This window comes from Uloborus diversus, chromosome 3 (genome assembly GCF_026930045.1).
Source record: "Uloborus diversus isolate 005 chromosome 3, Udiv.v.3.1, whole genome shotgun sequence".
NCBI classification, from domain to species: Eukaryota; Metazoa; Arthropoda; class Arachnida; order Araneae; family Uloboridae; genus Uloborus; species Uloborus diversus.
In genome coordinates this window covers 204,594,379-204,621,462 of record NC_072733.1, presented here as the reverse complement: position 1 = coordinate 204,621,462, position 27,084 = coordinate 204,594,379, and the positions used below count along the sequence as shown (strand labels likewise).

Below are 27,084 nucleotides of genomic sequence, written 5' to 3'. Positions count from 1 at the left end.
ACATCTTTCAACAGGTAAGGAGATTTAACACACAAATTGGGTTTAAAGATTACATATTGTTTTAAAGCAATTGTGAAATATTGTGTGTTTATGTGTATACATATTATGTATATATATATATATATATTAATATATTTATTTGCATGTATCACAACTTATGTCAAACATCAAATATACATCACAAATACAGCAATGCATACTTGTATATTTTACTTCTCTTCAGCGAGAAGTAAAAATCAACAGACGTGACAAAATAATTGCATGGCTTAGAGCCTAACATTGACTGCCTTAAAAAACCCATAGTAACACTTTTCAATTCTTTACAGTTATGTATTTTGGCACAAAATCGGATTGATATTTAGTATTTTATTAACCTAGAGGTTGTGTTTCTCTCATCAACCACTGGAAGGCACTAAGTCGGCCCTGTTCCCTTAGGGCTTTTCCAACTACATCTCGACAGATTTGATGATAATTGTCTAACCAGTCCATCTGTTAAATGAGATAAATAAATAAGTTAACGCTAAAAATTAACACTTAAGTACAGCATTTTAATGCACAAATAATTTTCATCTTATCTCATTCAAATAATAAATGTTGAATAATTAATTTACTGCATGAAAGACATGCAATATGTAGTGCTTAAGTAACACACAATAGCAGGTGAGTCATAACTTACCTCTTCAACAGTTAATAAGCTAGTATCCAACAACTTGGTTTGAAATGGAATGAGAGTAAGTGGTTCAAAAGTAAGAAATCCACAATCTTGGAAATTGTACTGAAAAACATATGGTGAATAAAATCACAAAATCAAATAAAGCACATATAAATTTGAATTGCAGTGCACATACCTTTGTATCAGCTTTTTTCACTAACATTAAGTTTTCTATTCTTATTCCAAATCGCCCACTCTCATAGTAACCAGGCTCTGAAATATTTAGTTATTAAGTACTGATAATAAAAAAGTCAATAGTTACTTTTAGAGCATTAATTTTTCTTTGACATTAATGAAAATTTGGAATACATAAAACTGCCAATCAATCAAACATAATTCTTTAATAACCGCAAGTGCAGTTCAAAATTGCATCTATAGGGAAATTTTTGGATCCCCAAAGTTTCCCCATAGAACCTTCAAGAACTAAATGCAAAGAAATGCAGAGAAAATAACACCCAGCTTAAAATCTTATCATGTAGTATTTCTTCATTTGTTACCAAACTCAGCAGGGCTAAAAGTATATACAGGGTGTCTCCACATGATTTTCAATGATTTTCCATGATTTCTGCTCGTAACTTTCCATGACTCACAGAATGCAAAGAGGTTTTAGTAAAAACAGACATTTTTTGCAAGAATATCTAAATTAGTGATTTATGAATATAAAATTGCAAGCAACTGATCTATGCTTTGCACGCATGTTTCTAAAAATTCAAATTAAAGTGAAATATAACGAGCTGAGCTACTATTATAACTAAAAAACAAGTAATGCAACTATGGATGACACATGAAAAAATTAGAGTTTCAAATTTAATATTTTGCTAACGTTACCTACCAATGTTTAGGTTCATTCATTAGGTGGTATTTCAATGAAAAAAATGTTTACGTTCAATTTGCTTTTTAATTAAACTTACAGCAATGATCTTTTACACACCACACATCTGAAAAACTTAAAATTTGAAACAGAAGTTTACTTTAATGCAAACTTTATAGTAAAAATAATGTGCAATGTTGGCATGGAATTTAAAAAGAACTTCCTTCTGCTTAAAAGAAAAGAGAAAGAAACGAAAGTTTGCTGTAACTGACAAATTTTTCTCACAAGTATTAAAAAGTACACATCATGAATAAAATTAACAAACCATTAGAAATTATCATTCCTTCTTGCAATCCAGGGTCATCTGGATTTGGTTTCCAGTCAATCTCAGTAGGCCCTGACGAAGAAGTAAATAAATTAATAAATAGACACACACACATATAATATAGAAATTGTTCGGCTCTGGTAAGTTGAGCTTGACAATGCTTATCTCATTTTCGGAAGTTCAATGAAAAAGGGATGTGTTACACTGCACAGAAAAAAAATCCTTCAAATGCTTGCGATATAACTCTTGCTGATTCTTATGTAAAATGACCCCCTGAAACCAAATATGAGCACTGTTTTCCCGCATCAGGTGCTACTTTTTGGAAATGGGGCCCCCCATATTTTTTAGTTTTCGACAGTTTTACAGCCATTATTTTTATTTGGAGGGGAGGGGAGCAATTTAGTAGCCATTAAGACTATTCTGAGAGGCTAGAGAGGTTATAAGTTCAAAAGCATGAATGTTTAAAGCAAGTCCTGGGGGTCAGGAAGGTTATCCTCTGCCCCCTAAAACATTTTAACCAACAAAACCAATCTTTTTTTTTATAGAAATTTGTTTTACAAACTTTTCACATTTTTTAGCATAAAACTTGAGTCTATGCCTCACTTCTACTAATCCCATGTCCAAAAAAACAAGTAACAAAATATTGGAAGCATCACATTTTGCATAGTCAGAGTCGCATTGCAAATCTTCAGTAAATAGCCTTTTTGGTTCACAACCAAAGTTTATTCACAGATTTAATTAAGATTAAAATGAAATTAAGTATGCTTATAACATAACATTAATGAATATTTATACTTCTGGGGATGCAATGCCCACATTGTTTTCACTATATCAAAAAGTAATAAACAATGGAGCAGGTGCATCCCCAGAAATATAAATATATATATTAATGCTACTTTATAAGCATTTCTAAGTTATTTTAATCATAATTATATCTGGGAATATGAGAACTTTACGTCTCTCTTGCCCTCAAAAGAGTGTCAAAGGCTAAAATCAACTGTTCTCTTCTCCTCCAAAAAAATAAAAAATAATAATGACTATGAAATTGTCGAAAACTGAAAAAAATTGTGGAGCTCCATTTTCGAAAAGTGGAACATGATAGGTGAAAACGGTGGTTATATTTGGATTTAGTGAGTCATTTTACATGCAAATCAGCAAGAATTATGTTAGAAGCATTTTGAAGGGTTTTTTTTTTTTTTTTTTTGCTGCACAGTCTTGTCAAAGAGGATTTGAATTGGAATACTTTTGCTAAACTACTACAAATGTACGTTGACTCAACTCCATACCAATTACCCTTCTCCATTACTCGAAAAAGAGGTAAACATTGTCAAGGATCAACTAAACAGAGCTGTACTATATACACAATTCTAGACAATAATAGATACCACAAAATTTAATCATTAAGAGCAAAAATGAAGTAAAACTTAACTATGTGTTAAAGAAGTTTTTAAAAAGATCAGGAAGAGGTGGCAACTTTTATTTTTATAATTTATACATTTTTGAAGAATTTTAGGAAATAACGAAAAAATAATAGGGATAGAATTATATGTTAGTAAGCATTGCATGTAAACCAAAAAAGCATCATTTATTTTTCATTAATTTGTAGAGCCACCTTGTCACTTAACAACCTCAAAAATGGGGTCTAGAATAGTTTTGATCAAGTTAAACAACTAATTGCATGATATATCTTCCTAAGTAGTGAGAATTATATGTTGAAGAGCTTCAATACATCATCACAAAAATTCTTTCTGATAAGCACTGAAAACTACTGAAAATGGTCAAGATTATTACTGAAATCTTTAACTTCAAAGTGGCATCCCCAATGGTGAAATGAACACTGATTAAGTGAAAGAATTTCTACAAGCAAATATAATTCGGCATTTGAAACCAGAAGTACTAGGTTCAGAAGCTTTTATGAAATATTATTATACACTAGCCGCCTGCGGCGACCAGCTGGTCGGCCTTTTTACGCCATTCGCCCTTTTGGGCCAGGGTTGCCTCCTTCGTCGGCTGCTTAGACAATTTAGCGACGGTATTAATCAATGTTTTTCTCTTTTTTCTCAATATTATCATTCGCCTTTTTACGCCGATGTTGTCGCCTTCGGCGGCTGCTTAAACAAATTTCGTGGCGGTATCAATCATTCTATATCTATCTATATCATTAGTAGTTTGAATAAAATATTTTCTAGATCTATCTCCAGTTCCGTTGTTTGGAATATTTTTAAAGGAGGGGGAGGGGAGACACAAACGGCGTACTCTTCATGCAAATTTTGTCGAAAAATAACAAAAAGCACTTCCACTTTTATGTAAAAGCATTGTTTTTTCAAAGTCATGGTGTGGGGGGGGGGAACTGACACCCCGTTGAAATTCCTTAAATTACGGGCATGCCTCTTTCTTGCTGTCCATCTACTATATCGACCTCTATATTTGTCAATCTATCAATCTATACGTATGTGCATATCTACCTACCTCCTGTCAGTACAATCTTTTTTTATTTATATAAGTATTAATAATTCAAAAACAAAAACATTTTTTGTCCCCTCAACTTGTATCTTATCTCTGTATCTACCTAACCTAACCGCCAATCCGTAACAAAAACAAAGATCATGCAAAAAATCGCGAGCTCTATTTATTTAATCAAAATAGCCCGCAAAAAAAAAGGCTCTATGTTCCCCGTAGTGTTCAAAAAGTAGCGCTTGCAAAAAAAAAAAGGAAAAGAGAAGGCAAATGATTTCAGTTGGATCACGTGATGAGGTAAGCTCGGAACTCAGCTGGCAAGCGAACAGCTCGCGTTGTGTTCTGCCATTAAAAAAATTGTAAAAAAAAACTATTGTGTATTTTTAAAAACTTTTTTCCTCTGAAGGGGGCAGAATGTTTTTACTATTACCAACTAAAATTTTAGAAGTGAGTATTCAATACATTTTGCAGGATGGGTTTCGAAAAAAATTAAACCCAGAAAAAAATGCAAAATAAAGGTTTTTTCAAAAATTTATGAAAAATACAAAAATTGCTTTATCTTCAAAATTTTTTCATTCATCATATTTAAAATTCAATTTCCTACACTATAGTACAAAAAATATTTGTGTGGTGCGATTGGTTCAGGGTCTGTAAGGTAAAAAGTACGAAAAAGTGCAAGAAAACACATAAAACATTAAATAACTTTTTTTCTAATTAAAATATCAAAAATCTAAGCCCCAGGTGCACATTTTCAGCAAAAACTGCACCTGTGTACCAAATTTCATCTTTCTAGGCCTTACCGTTTTCCCAGGATACGCGCCACAAACACACACACACACACACAAACATCTTGTTTTGTTATATGTATAGATCATGTAACTGATGGGTGATAGAAAGAAAGAGAAAATTATAAAGTGTTCATTAAGAAATTAAATTAGATGCCAATAGAATAATTTTTAGAATTATGATTGTAGATATTCTGTAAACTATTAATCACATAAGAATCAAAATCATTTACTAACGTGCAACACTAGAAACTATTAATGATGGAAGTTACGTAATTAAAGCATATTTGCAAAGATATTGCGTACACATTTTTAAGGGTAGCAAGGGACCATGCATAAAGATGCGAGTTATGCAAGTAAACGAGATGTAAGTAATCAAAGTGAAGCTATACTTTGATGTCTTTCCTCTTTCAGCACTTCAATCTTTCTGCATTGATAAAAGGATACCATGTTACCCAGAAACATATGAATGCAATATTACACGTTTTAAGAACTTGGGTTTCTATTCTTCTTACTTTAATAAAATTGTTACTTTAGTTCACACATCACAACAAGCATATTTTAGTTCATGTTTTCAGACAGTTGATCACTAAGAGGATGCAAATGTAATTGAGCCCTAATTTTTAAATGTTAATTTTTTTAAACTCCATTTAAACTGCACTTGTTATAAACCTTAACCAGATCATGTTCTGAATTTTCAAAAAGTAACTTTGTAACTTTGCGTTTATATTTTTAACAAAGGTGTAAACCACATATTAAAAATATTACTTCCAACCTTTTTTTTTAAAAAAACAGGGTTCCCATTCCAAAATGGAAACATAAATAAAGCATTTTAAAGCAATATATTTTTCTCTATTCCTATACAGAACAATACATTACACTGCTTAAACAATGATCCTAACATTACCAATACTTGAATATGCAATCAAAATATAAGATCTTGAGGAGGGAAACTTAATACAATTTATATTTAAAATTTCATTTAAGCATTTGTCTAAAACTACAAATTGTGATGTGACAATGACTTTCGTTAAGTCGGCTAAATTTGAAAAATCCCTGACACAATGAATGAATAAAAATCTTTTTAAATGTTGGCCTTTAAGATATAAAACAAAACTAAAATACAAAGAAACATAATTCTTGTCACAAAATCAAAAAGAAATCATAAGCTTGTATATGTTCCTGTAAAGTCAATTAAATATTTAATTAATATCCATTTTTTAATATAAGTTCCATTAACTCAAAGCACTAACAAAGACAGATAGATGACTTCTCCCCACAAATGCTTGAACTTTCATGAAATCAAAAAGGGTCAGTTTTGAAAAGGTTTGAGAAAATAGAGGGGAAGAAATTTATAAATCTTAAAAACTCGAAATTAAAACATAAATGAAGGTAGATAGTAGAGTGGCTCTAAAAAATCTTTTTTTTTTTTTAAATTTTGAAATTGCGTTACCTTTTAAAAGTTGTAGTTTGATAACCTCAATTAGGGGAAAAAAAATGTGAGTTGACATCTTCAGTTCGCGCATGAGGCTGAAAATTTGAAAAAGGATGTTAAAGATTGAATTTTTCAAAAATTTAAAATTATTATTTTTTTAATTTTTATAGTGCAATATCCACAAGTTATCCATACATAGCATAGTTTGAACATAAAAAAACGTTTTATAGCTTTTACATAAGATCTTTAGTTTGCGCATAAGCCTTGAATTGGGCTAAAATCACCTTAAATTTGAAATTTACGTATTAGAGTTGCGACATCGATGGAAAAACATCAATGTTTCAAAACATTGATGTTTGAAAATAAGACATCGATGTTTCAAACTATCGATCTTTTTATCAATATACAACAAAAATTTTTGAATATACTACACTAAAGACTTACATATATGATAATCCCTAACAAATGTTTCTTAGTGGACCAATGAAATTCTTTTTTTTTTCATTGCATCAATTCGTAAGATTATAGCTATTATTTCAGAAATTCCCAAGTAAAGCTAATATTAAATTATATTTATATATTCTCTAACCAACTACGCACAACACCACATTTCGCAAGCCAACAGAAAAAATAAATCAGACCGGCGGAAGCTTTCCTGTCGCTGATTATGTTTATAATACCCATACATTGAAAAAAATCTCTATGTTTATTTTGAATTCATTCATTACTCCGTTGTAGCGGAAATAGTTTTGGGAAATTCCAGATAATATCAACACCGGCAGCGGCGGATTTACTTCTTTCGATTCTTTTCTATGTCATTTTCCAAGCAATGAGGATTCTGTATACTATATCTGAGCTGACCTAGGAAAAACAATTTGAGGAGCATCTGTAGTGATTTTAAGAATCATTTTGAAATTTTGTGGAGCAGCTCGGTATTTTGCAAAAAAAATTTAAAAAAACGAGAAACACTTGTCTGAAATTGTTTTTGAGCTTTCAGCTTTAATAGTCATTTTAAGCCCTAGCATCAAAATAAAAAACAGCTTAAACACTATGTCATACTTGAAAACGCTCTGCCGGAACTTTTTGCGGAGCTCAGGAGTTTCGCAAATTGATGCGGAACAGTTGTCAACCCTGTTTGAGCTTATTTTGCATGGTAGCTAAGAGGAGCACAGCTCTTTCCTTTTTCAAATTTAGGTGATGTCGATGATTCTGAGAATTAAATGTTTTTGGATCAATTATAGATACCACCATTTTTTATTTTATTTAATCTTTTTTTTTCTTTTTTTGTTTCTTTTTCATAATGAAGATCGATGTTCTCAATCGATGTCACTTCTCTGAGAAATTTCATTATAATTTTCAATTAAAATACAAACACATCAACATCGAACCCAAAACATCGATGTTTCCTGAACATCGACATTGATGTTGCACCCCTATTACATATGCGTTACTAAAGATCTTATGCAAAAGCTATAAAATATTTTTTTAGGATTAAACTATGCTATATGCTGACGATTTAGGGTTTGTTGCAATATAAAAATTAGAAATATTCTTTTTTTAGTTTTTGAAAAATTCATTTTTTAACATATTTTTTTCAAATTACTTAGTGGTTTTTCAAATTCACTATTTACTGAGTCATTCTCAGCAAATAGTGATTGAAAGCTTTAATTTCAGCAAAAGATATAAACAATCGATTTTGGAATGGAAAAATAAGCACTTTAAAGGGCCCTTTACAACAGGTCAAGGCAATAAAACAATTTGAAGAAAATGAACACTCTGTTAAAAGGCAGAATTCTTTGACAGTTCTTGATGATAAAAAAGAAGCTATGATCACAAAATAATACTGGTAACAATACCTTCATGCACAGTTAGATAGGCTCCAACACCATGACCGGTTTTGTGCATATAGTTAAGTCCAACTTCCCAAAGTGACTTTCTAGCTAAGGTGTCAAGCATTTGACCTGATTTAAAGTAAATTAAAACATATAAATTAAGAAATGTTAAAAGTGAAATTTTGAAATCATAATGTACTGAACCTGATAAAATCTAAAATTACCTTTGATATGTCGAGGGAAAACAGCAGAGGATATGGCTATATGGCCCTTAATAACCCGTGTGAAACATTCCTATAAGAAAAATGTTTAGTTATATGCTTGACATAAACTTAAACAGTATTTAAAAATTTATAGGTGATAAAAAGAGTGCAACATAGAAACCCAATACATAAGTAAAATTAAAAAAAAAAAAGAAAGATAAAGAGACTTATTCCATTACAATTAGTAAGTTTCAATGACAAAATAGGTTTTTTCCCCCCAATAGGGTATTTTTAGTGACCAAATCATATGTCTAGTCTATTGGATATTTTATGTTGTAGCATATCTCCTTGGTTTGCAACAGTTTTTTACAAAGAAAAAATGAAAGATACTAGAATTAGATGTGATGGCTGAGCAATGACAAGCCAACGAAATGTTTGGTTTTATCACACAGAATTGGCTGGTTTTTTCCACCTGGCAATAATGAGTTTTTGGTAAACTGGTAGCTACCAGCTTTTTGGCACACTCAGATTCAATGAGATGTCATACGTATCCAGCTTGATTATTCACTATTCCAGACAGATAAATACAAATGTGACGACCAGCAACAGGCTGTTGGCCCAGCTAGGCTGGTCTTAGTCAATTTATTAGTCCCCAATGAAGATCAATGGCCCTCCTAAAGTTACCCACCCCCATTGCTCATTACTACCTCTTCCAGTAAGCTATTCCAAGTGCCCACAACCCTACTAAAGTAGTAGTTTTTCCTTATTTCCAGGTTAGCCTGAGATTTGAAAAGCTTAAAACAATGGACCTCTCATCCTAAATTTAAACAACTAAATCATGTCCCCTCTGATCCTCCTTTCCTCCTGGCTATACATATTAATCCTATTAAATCTGGTATCATAATCTAAATCTGAAAGTCCCTTTACTAGTTTAGTTACAATTCTTTGAACCCTTTCCAATACAAATATCTTTCCTCAGATAAGGCGACCAAAACTACACAGCATGATCCAAATGGGGTCTTATAGTCTGTCAGTATACTGCATGTATTTCTGGCTTATATATGGCTTTGAGGTGATAACTTACTGTTTAACATTAGCAATGTTTGCTTTTCACAGAAAAACTGTCTTTGTACCAAACACCACGTCTTTGAGGGTCATAGGTCCTGAACAAAATTCTGAATTTTAGTGAATTTGCCTTAGTTATGAGCCTAGATGAAGTGATTTGTTTGCATAGGCCCTAGTTCAGATGCAATGGGGGTCCATAGTTGCTAGTTTGGATACAGAAACGCAATGGTATTTCCTATGGAATATTTTTTTTTAAACCACTAGTAAACATTAAATGCAATACACTCAAACCTGTTTTTGTGCAGTGAATATTGATTGCATGAAAAAAATTATATTTTTTTTTTTTTTTGCAACTTCATGAGTGCTGTAAAAATAGTTTTTGCAACGAAAATTACAGTTAAATTGCACAAAAGAAGAATCACACAAAAAAGACAGCACAAAAACAGGTTTAAGTGTGAAGTTCTGTTTTGTTTTGTGATTTTTTGCTTCAAAATATTAAAAATGAATTTTTAAATTTCTGAACGTGTTAAATGTTATTTTCATGCGCCCTTTTCAAGTTCACCCCTTGAAATATGTTAGTCCATCACTTTATATTTGGAATACAATTTTTCAGTGCTGACTGTACTATGTATATTTTTAATCATCATTTTTAATTGTACTTAGAATAAGTGTTTTAAACAACAATTAATTTTGTACTCTGCATTTTTTTTTTTTTTTTTTTTTTTTTTGTCACGAAACTGTGATTCAAATATTTTGACTTCCAAATTAAAATCAGTATTCAGTTTAAAAGCACAAACGAATAATTAACAAATAGCATTCAACCTTATTTATTCAAATGCAAGCAATTAGCACACAGCGCCATGAAATTGCAAAAAAAAAAAACTGAATTTCAAAGGACTTCAATGCATTTCTAGAGCCAAACTGACATCTTTAGAGCTTCATTGCAGCCAAACTAAGGTCCATGAAGTCAAATCGTTTTCCTTAGGCTCATATCTAATGGGGATGGACTAAAATATCTGGAATTTTGTCCAGATCTGAGATCTTTAAGGTTATGGCGTGCCAAGACTTGCAACCAATTTCTAGCATTAGATTAAAATTGACAGTGAATAGAGCAGGTAGGAATAATAGTTTCAAAATATTGCTTCATTTTCTTTTTTTCATTTTTATTTGATTAGCATACAGATACAAATTTTCCGGAAATTTTGAGATGGTAGATCTCCCCCCCCCCCCCCCCGAGAAAACTGATTTTTTTTACAAATGGAAAATGCTAGTTTTTAATAGTCTTAGAAAGTTTAGTCTTTTCTTAGAAAGCATAAAATGTTAACTATTTTAAAGTGTATGTATGCAATCTATTTTTAATTTATAAGCTTCTTGACAGAGGTATACATTCAACATTTGCTGTTAAAAAAAATTATTTTGCTTCATAAATCTCAATACCTTTTCACACTCAAAATACAAAAAAAAATATGAAAATTAGTCAAATCATTATTAAACCATTAGTTTGGGACAAGATGGGATTTTTGTAATTTAACAATTACAAAAATCCCATAAATCTGTTGGATAGTAATTTTCAGGATTTTTTAAAATAAATAAATGGAAATATTTGAACAGAAAATTGTCCCCCTCCCTTAATTCTTAAGATATTAATTTGCATCTTTTAAGTATATGTACTTGTATTTATTGGAATTTAAGTAAAATTTCAAGTTGATTATTTAAGTGTTAGTTTATTAATTTGTTTAAAAAAGTGAAAATGGTTAAAATAACTCTTAAAATACTTCACATGTTAATTTGCATGTTTAAAGACTGTATCTGGATATTTTTGATTTAAAGTAACATTTAATTGATTTTTTAAGTATTAGTTTATATTTAATTAATTATAACTTAAAATTAAAAAAAAAATCTAAATTAACGTTTTAACATAGCTCAGAAAAATATATTTAAGATGCTAATTTTAATTTCTTTTAAGACTAAAGCACCTGTATCTTTTGGAATTTATGCTTAAGGTGTTAATTTGCTTCTTTTAAGAATGTATATCTTTATTTGTTGTAGCTAAAGTAAAGTTTTAAGATGGTTATTAAGGTACAAGTTTATCAATTTGTTTTTTTAAAAAAATGGACTTGCTTAGCATAACTTTTAATGATATATTTAACTTGTTAATTTTACAAATTTACTATATTTTTTGGACTTAAAAAATCAGCTTAAAAATATTACTTTTAATTATAGATTTAAATTTGTTAATTTCTTTTTATACAGTGAATGTGCTTAGCTTAAGTCTTAGTAATACATTTAAGATGTAAATTTGCACCTTTAGTGAGAGTGTAACTTTATTTTCTGGAATTAAAATAAAATTTTAAGTTCACTATGTAAGTGAATTAGTTTGTTTTAAAAAAGTAAACGTGTTTGGCATAACCCTTGACAATATATTTAAGATGTTAATTATCTTTTAAGACCTGAAATTTTCGGGATTTATATTTAAGGTTAATTTGATTCTTTTCAGAATTTTCATCTTGAATTTCTGGAATTGAAGTGAAGTTTTAAGATGATTATCAAGGTATAATGTCAAAACTTTGTTTTCAAAAAAGTCAACTTGTTTTGCATAAATCTAAATGATATATAGTACAACCTCGATCTCTCAAATCTCTCAGGATGGGAAAAATTTTCGAGATATCAAGTTTTTGAGTTATCAAGGTTTTTAAAAAATTACACTAGTAACTCTCACATTTACACACACGTACGCTATATGCATTTAAATATGTACTATGGGACCAATTCAAATTACAATCAATTAAGTATTTCACTAGATTTGAAATTTTCTAATTGTTGAAAGTGCACAGGAGTTTTTGAAATGAACAACAATTTCAACTTGATTTTTTCACCTAAAAATTTAAAAATTCTAGTTTTATCTTTAACCAGTAACCTCACATTCAAAAAGTTCTCAGCAGCCATTTTTTAGGAGTTAAAAAAGCTGAATGATGAAAATGAGGAACACATTTTCTGTTTTCTCTTGAAAATTGATGGATGAAAAATCGAACACTTTTCCTCAAAAAGGACAACATGTTCGAGAGAAATGCACAAAGATTCTAAACTCTGGGGAAAACACAGCACCCCCTTCATACCAACACTCCTCTATTATCTTATCCCAACTCCCTATTCACAAAATTTCCAAGAAAAGGGATGAAAAACATTAAGCAATTTTCCCTGGAACTGGTTTTACTACAAAAATTGCCAAAGCAAAAGGACAATTGAAACTTGCTTCTGTGCAAAAATTTCAACATATCAAGGGTTTCGAAAAATAAATTTCGAGATAACTATGGAAAATACACAGGGAATTTTATAGAAAATGCTGGGGAAAATTTTTGTTTTGAGACATCCAAGGTTTTCGAGATAAGGAGGTTCGAGATATCAAGGTTTGACTGTATTTGGGTGTTAATTTGGACCTTTTAAGACTTGTGTATCATTTGTATTTTTTTGAAATTAAAGAAATTTTTTAAGTCGATGATTTAAGTGTGCGTTTACTAATTTGTTTTAAAAAGGGGAAAGTGCTTAGCATAACTCTAAATAATATATTTCAGATGTTATTTCACATCTTTTTAGAATGCATACCTGTATTTTTTGGAGAAAAAGTAAAATATTAAGTTAATTGTTTAAGTTATAAATTTATGAAATTTGTTTTTTAAGAAATGAATTTGTTTAAAATATAGCTCTGAATAATATATTTAAGATTATCTTTTAAGAATGTGTGCCTCTAGTTTTTAGAAGTAAAGTAACATTTAAAGTATATTATATAAGTATAAATTTATTAATTTGTTTTTTAGAAAGAGAATGTGCTTAGCATAAACCTAAATAATAAATTAATTTTGTAAATATGCACCTTTAAAGAATGAAAAAAAAATGAAGATTGCCCGGTTTAGTATTTTCTTTTTCTACTTGAATGTTAGAAAATGTTTACATGTGTACTGTTCTTAATAAAAAGAATCTCAAAGCAAAACTTTGTTTATGTCATTATAAAACTGGAAACAAGAAAATGTATTACTTTATAACAAGGTTATTTTGTTTCTACTGTTTTTTTTCCTAAGTCATGCAAGTCTAATTACAATTATGACTTATCGTAAAGATAAATGTGAACAACAAAACTACTTAATAATAATATGTTTTCAAAGAAATGATGTGTGAAACAAGATTGATTTATTATTTTGATGTAGCATTGCATAAAAGTACGTGAACAAGCAATGTAACTAAAAGCAACTATAAAGCTGGATATCCGTAGGATATCCGATGCGAATATCCGAATTGGGCAAATAAAGAGATGCAGGATATCTAGAATTCAGCAAAATTACTATCCGGTGCATCCCTAGTCTAAACACACTACAAATTCTTTTTCTGGTAAAATTACCATAATGACAAAAGAAGCAAATTCTGCAATTAATACAAAAAAGGTCAACATCTTGTATGTATATTTTTCACTGGAAATCAAAGGCTTGGAATAAAGTAACCCTCTAGTCAAAGGTACAGACAACTCTTGATAATTAACAGTGCTAAGGGACCCTCTAAAACGTTTGAGTTATTGATCCGACTGTATATATATTTTATAGAGGTGGATTTCCAGTAAAGAGCAATTAAGAAGCAACAGCTGTGAGATATTTAGACTCAATTCTTCAGGCACTCCATATTGAAAGTGAACCTGCTGCTTTTTTTCAAAGCTGACGGGAGCGTTTCAGTTTAGTACAACAACACCAGTGCAGAAGACTAAGATAGAGAAGAAGCAGACGAGGTCAACGAAACAGAAGTATGACCTTTAAGCAATATGGTCAAGACTAAGCTATGTTTATGTGGCTGCGCATCATCTGGAAGCCCTTCCACTTGACTAATTCAACATGTATGTTGAATAAGAATACACAATGCAAAACAGAATATTATTTCTTCTTTTCAATAAGTGGTATAACTCACCAAAAGAAGTACTGAACAGCACAGTATATTTACCTGCGTTGCCCAGTCTCTCTCTATAATGAACATCCAATAATCTGAAAACTTTCATTTGGTTCCATGAGTATTCAGAATTTAGAGTCGACTGTATATACTAGAACATTAGTGATTAGTCAAGCATAGAGAATACTTTTCCTTTTTTGTTAACAGAACTAAGCCACAAGATTACTGTATCAGGGAAATATTTCCAGATATTATATCAATAGGGTTAGAAAGTTAAAAACCAACATATTACTGCTATTACTAAAATGAACAAAAACATTAATTAATTTTTCAAACTCGGTGAAATTTGAATGTTTTCTTAGAAAATTCTGATTATCTCCGAAATTTTCAGTTTATTCAAAATGTAGCTATTTACGTTTTGTACAGGTTGTACAATAATCTTACTTTGATAGCATTAATATGTTAAACACCAGGCTAAAATTTTTGTTTAGGCTTCGCCAATTCCTGGTATTTAACATGTTTAACAATCTGCACAATAAAAATGTACCTTTTCATACTGTGAAGGGATTCCAAAAAAATACGTCCTAGCAACATCAGTAGTTCCATCACTACAAGAATGAGAAAAATTACATTCAGAATATTTATGAACCAAATACAGCACTTATAACAATAGATAGTAAAAGATACTAACATGTATTGTCCTCCTGAATCACATAAGTAAAACTCTTCAGCTGATATCACTCTTGTTGTTTCTTCTGTTGGATGATAATGTATAAGAGCAGCATTTGGCCCAGAAGCAGATGTGATTTCAAAACTTGGTCCTACATAGTCTTCTTGTTGCCTGCAAAAAAATGAAATTAAATAAATAAATAAATAAAGTAAACACAAGTTTAAATACATCTTTCCAAGTACTAAACACATTTTCCTTTTGGGTCATGATTTTGGCAAAATTTTACCTTACCCCCTCAGATGTTGATGAAATTAGGTACAGAGGTAGTGTTTATATAGAAATGGGTCAAAACGCATGACTAACCCAATTTTCAAAATGATCTAGAATCTTTTCCAACTAGCAAGGAGACCTTACGGTCTGGGAAATTCAGATCAGGAAGAAATTCAGCAGATATACTTGTAGAGATTTCTCGATGGCTATGCGGCCAGCGTACTGGATTCCTGTGCAATACATCCCAGGTTCGCTACCTCTCAAAGAATTTTTTTACATAAATTTATAAAGCGACTGTTATAGCTTATTGAAATTTGAATTAAAGAAAACACTTTATTTTTAAATACGTAATGTATTTTTAATAAAGGAAATAGAGATATATTCAATCGATTATAAATTACAATTTAAATTACCACGGCAACAAAATTAGGGTACGGCTTGTTAATTTATGTATAAAATTTAACAACATAGTTTTTCAGTAAGTTACCGCCCATTAGCCAGGGCTAAAGCAGAAATACGTGAAATACACCGCCAGCTCAGTCATTTCCAGCCGAGGACTGCAGTTTCGTGCTTATTAGCACTCATCAGCCCGGCATAGGAAAGTGACTGAGCTGGAGATGGAAAACCTCTTATGGAAGCCAAGAGTGCGAAACAAACTGGTAGCTAATATAGAATTAGCAGACCAGACGAGTGACCGAAGCAATGGTTCGGTTCAACTCGAAGATTGAACGCGAGGCAAGGTATATTCAGTAAGTTACCGCCCATTAGCCAGGGCTAAAGCAGAAATACGTGAAATACACCACCAGCTCAGTCATTTCCAGCCGAGGACTGCAGTTTCGTGCTTATTAGCACTCATCAGCCTCAACCATTGCTTCGGTCACTCGTCTGGTCTGCTAATTCTATATTAGCTACCAGTTTGTTTCGCACTCTTGGCTTCCATAAGAGGTTTTCCATCTCCAGCTCAGTCACTTTCCTATGCCGGGCTGATGAGTGCTAATAAGCACGAAACTGCAGTCCTCGGCTGGAAATGACTGAGCTGGCGGTGTATTTCAAATATAGTTTTTATTTATCAATTATATATTTATATACATACACCAGAATGATAACTATCATAAGAACATAGAAATCAAAAACTGTTATGACATCTTGCACAATGTATAAAGGAAGATTGTTTACAGGAGCAACCTTTCTTTAAAAGATTTATAGGATAACATACTTCATTAATATTCATAAAAATTTCTCTTTCGTCCGAAAGTTCGGAAGCATACCAGGCACATCGAATGACTTAATTAAAAATTGGTGATGACAGTTGATGATGGACTATTGATTGTATTTTTATGTAGTCTACACGGGTATTTATTATTCTGTTATTTTCAACGAGATACGCACTATTTTGTATGCGCTATATTAGATTCTTTACCTGTCTATAAAAATAGACGTAGCACAGGTTGAACAAGTGAGGTACATTTTGGTGAAAAAAAGAATTCAAGAGGTTTCAAACCTGGAATGAATTATACAGGAATCCAGTAAGCTACCCCATAGCCACCGAGCTGCTGCTGGCAAAAATTTCTGCTAGTATATAAGCTGCGTGTAAAACTTTGGAGGCTGTTTTCTCGGAATGTTATGGCTAGTGTGCTTCATTACTTTACTGTGTGGATACTCTCAGGGGGTACTACTAATCTGCTGAATTTCATCAAAATCTGAATTTCCCGAGACCGTAAGGTCTCCTTGTAAGATAGGGAGTTGAAACAAGTACCATTTGTTAGCCTTTTTAATAACCTTTTCAACAATATCAACATGATTAGGTTGGAAAATAATTTACATAAATTAAATAAAAATTAAAGATTGAAATTTTGAATTTCTCAAAATATGCAGATTCAATTATTTCAAAATTAAAAAAAAATGTTTATACATTACTAAAATAGCTGTAGAAGATTCTAGGTGGGCTCTCAATAGGTTCATGTTGAAATATTTCATTGAATATAGCATTGTAGTATCTAAAACACTATTATTACATAATACAGCATGTTTTAAGTAGAGGAAGACATGAAATTAATTCTATTTGACTTGGATAGTGTCATGTTACTGTTTACGAGAGTGCTTCCTTGTTTGCAGTTCTATGTGTTTGTGGAGGGGAGGAAGGATGACTTTTTTATTATTTTGTGTAAAAATTTATTTATCATAAAATTATTACTTTTAACCTGTTGAATAGTACTGATAAATGTTGGTAAAAGCTTGAAAGAAGAATCAATGTTTTAAATCTATTTGTAGCAGATTTTTTAAATAAATAACACAATAAAACTGGCAAGAGAAAGATATTCTATTAAGTGTGCTCCGTTTTCAATTTCTATTATTTCATAAATTGTATGGTTTTGCCATAGATACTTACTCGTTAAAAGGGGGTGGGGGATATAACTGAATAAAATCAAGTTATCAGTCAAGTGAATGACAATTTGCTGTTTTAAAGAAATACTACAAGTAAACTGCTTAACAATTATTAAGACATGCACAGGATTGAGAAAGAAGAATGAAAAGTTTAATCAGATTAAAAATTTTGTTACCATGTCTTGCTAAATTTTTACTAGACATTACTAGGAAAGACCAGAATCATACATATTCGAACATGTTTCGCATGCAAAAGATCTTTATCAAAAATGAGAGTTTGTTTTTTAAAAAGGATAAAACCTCTTTGTTTCAAGCTCCAGTATCTAATTTCATTAGCCCATCATGCATTCATTATATTTCATTGGAACAGAAAGAGGAAATTGCAAATATGATGAGTTTCAGTTCTATTATAATGTGGAAAAGGAAATTGAAATTTTAAATTCTAATTAATTGTATGTGCTGAAATTGATCTATTTTGTGATATTAAAAATTGTCTAGATATATCAAGTGTTTATAAAAATAGGCCATGATGGATATATTATATAAAAAAAGGTGTTAAAATATTCAAAACAAAATTGGGGGAATTCCCAATTGATAAAAGAAAATCAGAAAGTTCAGATAAAACAATACCAAAAAAAAAAAAAAAAAATCAGTCCTGGAAACGCAAACTTTTTACAAACTGTAAAATGCTTTCAGAAAGTGAGACTGAAATGACTGGAGAATCACTTTTTAAGATTCTAAAAGTTTTTCTAATTTTACTTCTGATATTAAAAAAAAATAATGAAGCCTGAGTCATAGAGTAATGGAAATTATGTAATAATTTAAAGATTCTATTAACATGACAAGAAAATTGAAAAAAAAAAAAATCCTCTAGTAAGATAAAGAGGATTAATTCCTTGCAAGGTCTACCCCAAAACCAGGGAAAAGTCTTCCAATAGAAATTGTTGAAAACTTAAAGGCCTTTCATAAATGGGGTGACATAAACAGAATACTGCCAGTAATAAACGACTGTATATTCATACAAACATAAAGCAGGTGTAAAGCAAAAATATCCCAAAGTTTGAATGTTTAGAGAGTTTTATCTAAGATAAACAGAAATTTTTTTTATTTAAAGATAAATTTCATTAATTTTGCTGAAACTAGGCCTAAACATTACATACAAGCAAGTCAGAGTGGAACTCATATGGTTTGTATATGCACTACCCAATAAAATATGAAGATAGTGATTGAGAATTCTATCTAATACCAATAGCATTAAAACAGAGTAATTCTACTCTTTTAAACTTTCACCCACATTTATGAAAACTATGCAACAGAAAAAAAACAATAAATTTCAGAATTTTTTTAAACAAAATTAATTACCCCTTCTCCCCCCACACGCATACACTCCAAAGATTGAAACACTCTACTTTCAAGCTTTCACCTATATTTCTCAGTACTATTCAGCAGGTAAATACAAAAGTAATAATAAATTTTGGAAATAATAAAAAGGAATTTTAATGCAAAATAATAAAAAACTCCCCCCCCCCTCACACACACACACACAAACACCTAGAAGAACTCCAAACAAGGAAACACTCTCGTAAGCTGTTACTTTACACTATCCAACTCAAATAGAATTAATTTCACACCTTGGATAAATGTCTTCCTCTGCTTAAAACATACTGTCTTAAGTGATAATAGTGTTTTAGATCCAACAATGCTATATTCAATGAAATATTTTGACATGAAACCATTGAGAGCCCACCTTGAAACTTTCTTAGGCAAAAAAGTAATTTTAAAAACTAAAGAATTAAAGTCAAGTTTAAACAATAATAAATACACTTGAAATAAGCCATGAAAAAATCATACATTAAAATAGCTTTTAACTTTAAAATAGCTGAAATATTTACAAGATGCAAAAGGAATGAAATCTCAAACATTGCATGCAATTTTCGGCAAGCATGAGTTCAATGTCGGCAATTTTCTTTGAACAGATTTTTTTACTAAATGATGTATTCATTGCTGAAGTTCAGTTAAAGGAAAATATTAAATAGATCAGATCTTTCAATCCACTAAATTTTTTTCGAAAAAAAAAAAGAAAGAATGAAAGAAAGAAAGAGAAAAAAAAATAAGGACTTTCCTGAAGCAATCGAGATATTTTTCAGAAAAAATTCTGATTAATTGGAGCAAGCAAATAAAATCAGAGAAACTCGGAGGAAAAGGAGACCTTAGCTGTTAAGCAAATAGATTTCCATCCAAGAACAAAAGTAAAGAATTGGTTATGCTAACATTTAAGCTGCTCCCTAAATGTTATTTCAACACAATGGAGGTGATTGGTCCCTAATAAAAACCAAAGTTTTTTGCCCCCCCCCCCCCAAAAGATAGTGAAATGGAAACATAATGTGAAGTACTATTAGGCTTCAAAATAACAAATAAACACCAAAACAAGTAGCAAAAAAGTTGCATTTAAGCACCCTGTGGCAACCCTGCATCTTGTCAGTTTGGGAAAAGGTAAATACAATGAACAAAAATTCCAGATTTTTCTTTTTTTTTTTAAATTTTAATATGGTTCACTGTTAGGAATGCTGCCTTTCTCCCAAGGTAGAAAGTAACTAACCATTTCTTCAGTGTCATGCATGGCTGCATGGTAACCTTAGAATTTCAGTTAAGCAGGAGACTGGGATGAAAAGTATTGTGCATTTGAAATACCCTTTCCTTGCTTTTTTTTTTGCTTTGACTCATTGGGTGAGTCATTGTGGAATTTGATACACTACAAAATACAGTTTTATTACAGACAACTCTCGATAACTCAAGTCCCTTAAAATGTTCGATTTATTGGTAGTTCAAGTTATAGGAAGTTTCCACAACTGTCTCAAGAGTTTGGGACCCAATGAAAACTTCGAGATAAAGGAATATTCGAGTTATCAAGATCCGATTGTATTTTAAACACATCATTTACCCAGTTAGCATATTTTGCTTGAGTCATTTTTTAGAATCAGAATTTAAAAAATAAACAAAAACGAAGCAAGCTTTTATCTTATTAACTTTAAAAACCAACGTAAATAAACCACAACTTCAAAAGAAAATATAGCTATTTCAAGGCTACAATGCAGCCCAGGCCCGGATAAACGTACGCAGAGACCCTGCAATGAGGAACTAAGGGGCTGTCCCCTAAGGCCCTGTCCTTAAGTGGCATAAAATCCAGTAGCAGTTACGGGTTCTGCTGAATTTTTGCAGGGGGCCTAAAATTTATAGATCTGGGCTTGATGGAACCTCTTCATCAGTGCAAAAAATGCACCAACAAGAAAGTTACAATAGTTCTCTCACAACTAGCTATATGCTGCACTTTCTTGCGAATTTGTGCTTTATTTACGTTCTTTTTTCACTTTAATCGTACTGTAGCACAAAGCATCATTTTTTTATTACAGTTCTCATCTGCTTTGATGCTTTTTCTGTGAATGTAGCCAGTCCTTAGTTGGTGAGATCATTTTCAGACAATGTTTGCCATCATTTGGAGGTGTTGTTAAGAGAGGTTATGATTTGAATTAATCTTATGGCAACTGGACAGGATTGAACATAGATGCTCATATTCAGACTAGTGCTTGGTAGTGGCGTAGCTACACTTTCTACCGCCCGGAGCGGTTCCTCAATTTGCCGCCCTTTATGATGGGAACTAGTTGACACATTAAAGAGTCAAAATTAGTAAGATTTTAATAAACAAGAAAATATACTAATTTTTTCCCTTCTTATTTTTCTTGCAGAAGAAAAACAAAAAGGAATTCAGAGCCCAACCGAAGAATTTCAAAAGTCAAGTCAAAATTCAGAATTTTAAGCAATTTTTAGTAATGCCTTTTGAAAAGATGCTTGGCGCTCCCTCCAGATTTTTTTTTTTTTCAAAATTAAAATTAGTTTTATGCATTATTTGATGACGTTAGGGGGTCGGAACTTCTGAAGGAATTTTTCAGAAACTAAAGTGTTAAAAAAGCAATTTTAAGCTATCTTTGGATACATGAATGTATTGGGGAAGGTTCGGGGGTGCTATCCGGAAATCTTTTCAACAAAACTGAATAACACGTGTGTCTAGTGGTGAAAGGGTCTCCCCTAACTCCAACAAAAACTGCATTTTCCTCCCGAAATATTTTCAAACTTGAAATCAATTTTACTCTACCTTTGGTGACGTTAAAGAGAATAGGGGACGTTCAGGAGCTCTCTGGAAATTTTTCGATGCGAGAGTGTCAAAAACACAATTGTAGGCTATATTTGATGGCACAGGTTTCCAAAAAGTTTGGGAAGTCAGATGATTTTTCCGTCTCCCCTAGAAACTTTTTGAAAATGATGTCCTAAAAACGCAATTCAGCCGTTGTTTGACGGACAACGTTATGAGAGAGATTTCTGTGGGAGGTTAACCACCCAAAATCTTTTTCGAAACAGTTGCTCATTTTAAGTTCTTCACTACTGAGAAAAAAAAAGGATTTGCGGTCTTCCCTCAGAAATTCGTAAAAACAAAATTTGGAGCCAATTTTATGACGTTAGGTGATTTCGTGCACATCTGGGGCACAAACCTTAGAAATTTTTTTGAAGTTTAAGTTTCAAAAACTCAACTTTAAGCTTTTTTTGAGACATTGGATGAGATGGGGATTTTAAAGTTCGAAGTTGATGTCCTAAATACACACTTTAGACTCTCTTTAATCATTATACAGGAAGGTTCAGAGCTTGACCAACCTCAGGAAATTGTTGGTATTGAAGTTTTAAAAACTCATCTGGGTTTGTCAACATTAGGTGAATCGCTCAAGCACGGATCCGAAAGGGAATTATATCTCCCTTTAGAAATCAAATTACCCTAAATTTGCGTTTTTAAAACATTAAATTAGGAAAATGTCCCCGACCTTTACGCTTCTTTCTATTGTCACAAAGCTTAATATGCATTTTCGGGATTTTAATTTCGAAAAATTTCCGGATCAGAGCCACTTATCTCTTCCTCCCTTAATTTGGTCAAACATAGCCTAAAAAATCGTTTTGGGGGCTCAATTTTTACCCCCCCCCCCTCATTTTGCTGTCTAAAGTGTGCCAAAGATAGCTTCAAAATATGTTTTAAGGCTGGAGAATTTTGACCCACCAAAGAAAGCTTAAAATTGCATTGTTAAACCCTCAATAAATGTCACAACTTTCAGAAAGAGTAACCGAATCTTCCTATGCCTTAACGTCAACAAACAGCCCAAAAGTGCAGTTTTAGGCCTTGAGTCTCGAAGCATTTCCAAGGGATAACGCCCACTCCACTTAGGGTACGAGCAAGACCATAACTCTCCCCTTCTCTAGATCCGGTTCTGCTATATAACCAAATTTGGATGATTCTGTTTTTCACTAATAGAGGTCGAAATGTGAAAAGCTTTACCTAAGGATCATTTTACTAATAAAAAAATCTTTCCTTAAAAGGAATGACTAAATGTGAAACTCATTGTATAAAAAAATTAGATGATATAATACAGTAACACAAGCAATTATTATTTGAGTTGTGAATAATTCTTTTTATAAAATGAACATATAATTCATTCTGTCTTAGTGAAAATTTTGTATTCAATGACCAATTGAAGCAATTGTTGAAAAAGATTATGCTATTCTGAAAATGAGCAAGAAAACGCCCACCATTTGAGACCTCTTTCCTTTTACTCTTGTTGTCACTTTCCTATAGAAAGTGTTTTTTTTTTTTTTTAATAAGGTGGCTTCCTAGGAACTTATTTAAAATCAAGTGGTAGCTTCATCATATAACGAAAGGATATAAAATTTATCGTTTACCCCACAAAAGAAAAAAAAAACATGGTCCCTTGACTTTACACTACCACCTCTCTCAGCCTGTAGCTTCACCCAAAGGAAAAGAAAAAACAAACAATAGTGCTAAGATGTCCACAAGAAAAACACATGTTTTGTATTGGAGTAATTTTATCTATCATAGTCGTACTAATTAATTACATAATTTAATCTATCATAGTCGTACTAAACCCTTACAATTCAAAGAACTTTTTCTCTTTTTTACCTCCAGTAATAGAACAAAAACAATATTTTCTTATAGGGAAAACGCGTGAAATTCTTTTGAATCAAAAGTGTGAAAATGCCGCCCCCAAAAAAGTGCCGCCCGGGGTGGACCGCCCCCTCCGCCCCTCTCTAGCTCTGTACTGGTGTTTGGTACTTGGCTCAATAAGCCAATTTGCCAAACACTCAGTCTCAGTCAAATTTTGATTATGTACTGTCAGCATAGGGCAGTTACAAAAATTAAATATTTGCCGGTAAATTAAATATTGGTATCCGGAAGATAAAGAGATTTTACATAATTAGTGAATTCAAAAAGAAATGTATAATACTTTACAATATGCAATTGTATCCTACTGTTCAACTCCTAGGATTTGCCTTATAAAGTATATAAACATTAAGAAAACCTTCATCCGTAAAATTAATGTAGAGTAATACACTGCTTGACACTGAAAATGCAACAACAAGAAGGAGTGGTCAGAAAGTGAAGAAATTTGGAAAAAAGACAGAGACAGCAAGGAATAATAAATGATCATAATTTCAAAATGATAGGCAGAATACAGAGCGAGAACTGCGTCGGCTCAGTAGGATGTAGGACCACCGCGGACAGCGATACATGAAGAAACACGTCTAGGCATAGAGTCGATAAGGGTGCGGATGGTGTCCAGAGGGATGACTCTCCATTCCCTTTAAACCATTTGCCACAATTCGTCTTCTGAATGAGGCAGGGCAGAGTCTGCAAACGGTGTCCAATCACATGCCCCACATGTTCAATTGGTGACAGGTCAGGAGAGTATGGTGGCCAGGGAAGCATATGTGTGCCTTGGAGAGCATGTTGGCAGATGCGAGCACTGTGTGGTCGGGCGTTATCCTGCTGAAAAATTGCATTTTTGCAGCTTTTGAAGGTAATGGATTGCCATCGGCCGTAGCACATTATCTAAGTATCGTTGTGCCGTCATAGTGCCCTAAATACGAACAAGAAGTGATATGGAATTATACGCAATTCCGCCCCAAACCATTATGCCATGTTGTCGTGCGGTGGGACGTTCCATAGTTACTGCCAGATTAGATCTGTCTCCACGTCGACGCCACACACGTATGCAGCAACTATCACTGGATAAACAGAAGCGGGATTCATCTGAGAACACTACATTTCGCCATTCTGTCATCCACGTCGCTCTAGTCTGGCACCATACTAAACTTTGCTGTCTATGTTGTGGGGTCAATGGCAGTCTTCTTAGCAGACACTGATTGCAGACCACATGCGACCTAATGACGGGAAATGGTTCTGGTTGACACAGGAACACTCAGGGTATCTTGCACCTGCTGCAGAATCGAGAAACAAGTGATTGTGGGTCTGCTACAGCCTGTGTGTGGATGCGTCGATCCTCACGTTCTGGGGTCACTCTGGCTGCCCCTGCACCCCTCAATATTGCCACATTTCGTTGTTCCAACCATCTTCCGCACAGCCGATGCACCATGCTCGCATCCATGTGGGTATCAGCTGCGATTTGACGTACGGATCAATCCCCCTTCTCAGTCTGATCACCATACCCCTCGTAAAATTGTCTATCTGCTGGAAGTGCCTTCATTGACCTCGGCCTGGCATTCTCTCATGTTACACATATCCTCCAAAACAAAAACAAAATGTCTTCAATAATTCTCCAGTCAGAAATAACAACACGATTATTGTCCATTCTGCAAGTTCCTTCCCTTATATCTTACTTCATGTGTGTCGGAGAGTTGCGCATTTCACATCATTTACACAACTCAGTGATGTACGTCTACTCTAAAATTTTCATAAATTTCTGAACACTCCTTCTTGGTGTTGCATTTTCAATGTTGAGCTGTGTATTTAATTATGAGTTTTGTTTTCTTTTTTAAGTTAAAAGAAAATACAGTAGATTCTCGAAAACTTGAGTCTCAAAAGTTCAGTATATTTTGAGAAGGCCAGAAGCATTAGCCACCTAATGGCCAAAGCTTCGGCTGCTGCTCATATTGAAATTTTAGCTTTGAATGCAAATAAATACACAATATGATGTTATTCTACACAAGTTTTAATATTCTTAGTGTTACACTAAATTTTTAACTTACTGTTTTTAACATTTTTAACGAACATTTCTGTTAACTAACATTTTTAAATTAATTTCAATAATAAAAATATTTATTTTTCTTTTCTACTGGTAGTATCACAAAAGGAGACATTTCTAATTTTTATTGTAAATAAGTAATAAGAAGCATTAGTTGGAATATGAAAAGCATGTTCTACACTTAAGTTGATGTTTATAATAAAAACAAACTGATACGATCCAAGATTAAATCACAGAATGATTCAACTAGAAATTAGATTATATCTTAATATTGTAATAGATATCTAAATATCCTTCATTTAAAAATTTTGAAGTTAAGTTGAATTTGTTAGAGCTATGTACATGCATTCTTCCTTACTTACCATTCAGTATGTAAAATTTGAATAAATATTTAATACATTTAATTTTGGTACTATTTATTGAAAAACAAGGTTCATACTCATTTTTAAAAGTAAAAATTGAGGACTTTTTAAGGACTCGTTGAGAACAATAAAATAACTTTAGGGTACACCATTTCAAAGTTTGCCTGAGGGATTGAAGAAGGGGCAAAGTACTTGATACATATTATATATACACATACACAAATGCATATTACCATTGTTTTCAAAATGCAGAAAGAGGCGCAATTGAGTGGGATGTCCCATTATCAGTGAATTATATTTTGAAATTTCATAATTACAGGGATGAGAGTGGTCAGAGGGAAAAAAGGAGTAAATCCAAATTAAAAAAAGATTTCTTAAAATCATGCAGAAAAGGAATGAAATTAAATTAGCCCCTGAGAGAGTGAGTCCATGACATTCCAAAATTCAACAAAAAATGCCAATTGACCAGTTTCAAAGACAAAATTTTTGCTTGAAATAATGGGTAGTAATCAATACAATATATGGCACATATTGCTCTTAAAGTATAAAATTTATTTCTCAAATTTCAGTTATAAAAAAAAGATCAGGAAAACTCGTGATAACTAGAAAATTAGTTGTATATTAAAGGATTATTTTTCAAGTTTTTTTAGCTTACGTTATTGGAGTGAGAGGTAAATTGAAGAAAAAGAACTCAAACCTCTTTTTGTCAAGATATTTAAACTATGGTTTTGCTATTATTACTTTCACTTG

At 32.1% G+C, this 27,084-nt stretch overlaps 1 protein-coding gene across 1 annotated transcript in view; it reads right to left on the bottom strand.

Moving 5' to 3' along the window:
* Positions 1–369: 369 nt before the first annotated feature.
* The window catches only part of LOC129218524 (xaa-Pro aminopeptidase 1-like), a 76,879-nt gene continuing 50,164 nt past the window's right edge, over positions 370–27,084 (bottom strand). The window contains exons 14-21 of the mRNA XM_054852813.1: positions 15,243–15,392; positions 15,099–15,159; positions 8,582–8,651; positions 8,382–8,486; positions 1,849–1,920; positions 849–925; positions 677–775; positions 370–489 (exon numbers count right to left, since the gene is read on the bottom strand). Coding sequence (XP_054708788.1) covers positions 370–489; positions 677–775; positions 849–925; positions 1,849–1,920; positions 8,382–8,486; positions 8,582–8,651; positions 15,099–15,159; positions 15,243–15,392 — 754 coding nt within the window. The remainder of the gene's footprint in view (positions 490–676; positions 776–848; positions 926–1,848; positions 1,921–8,381; positions 8,487–8,581; positions 8,652–15,098; positions 15,160–15,242; positions 15,393–27,084) is intronic.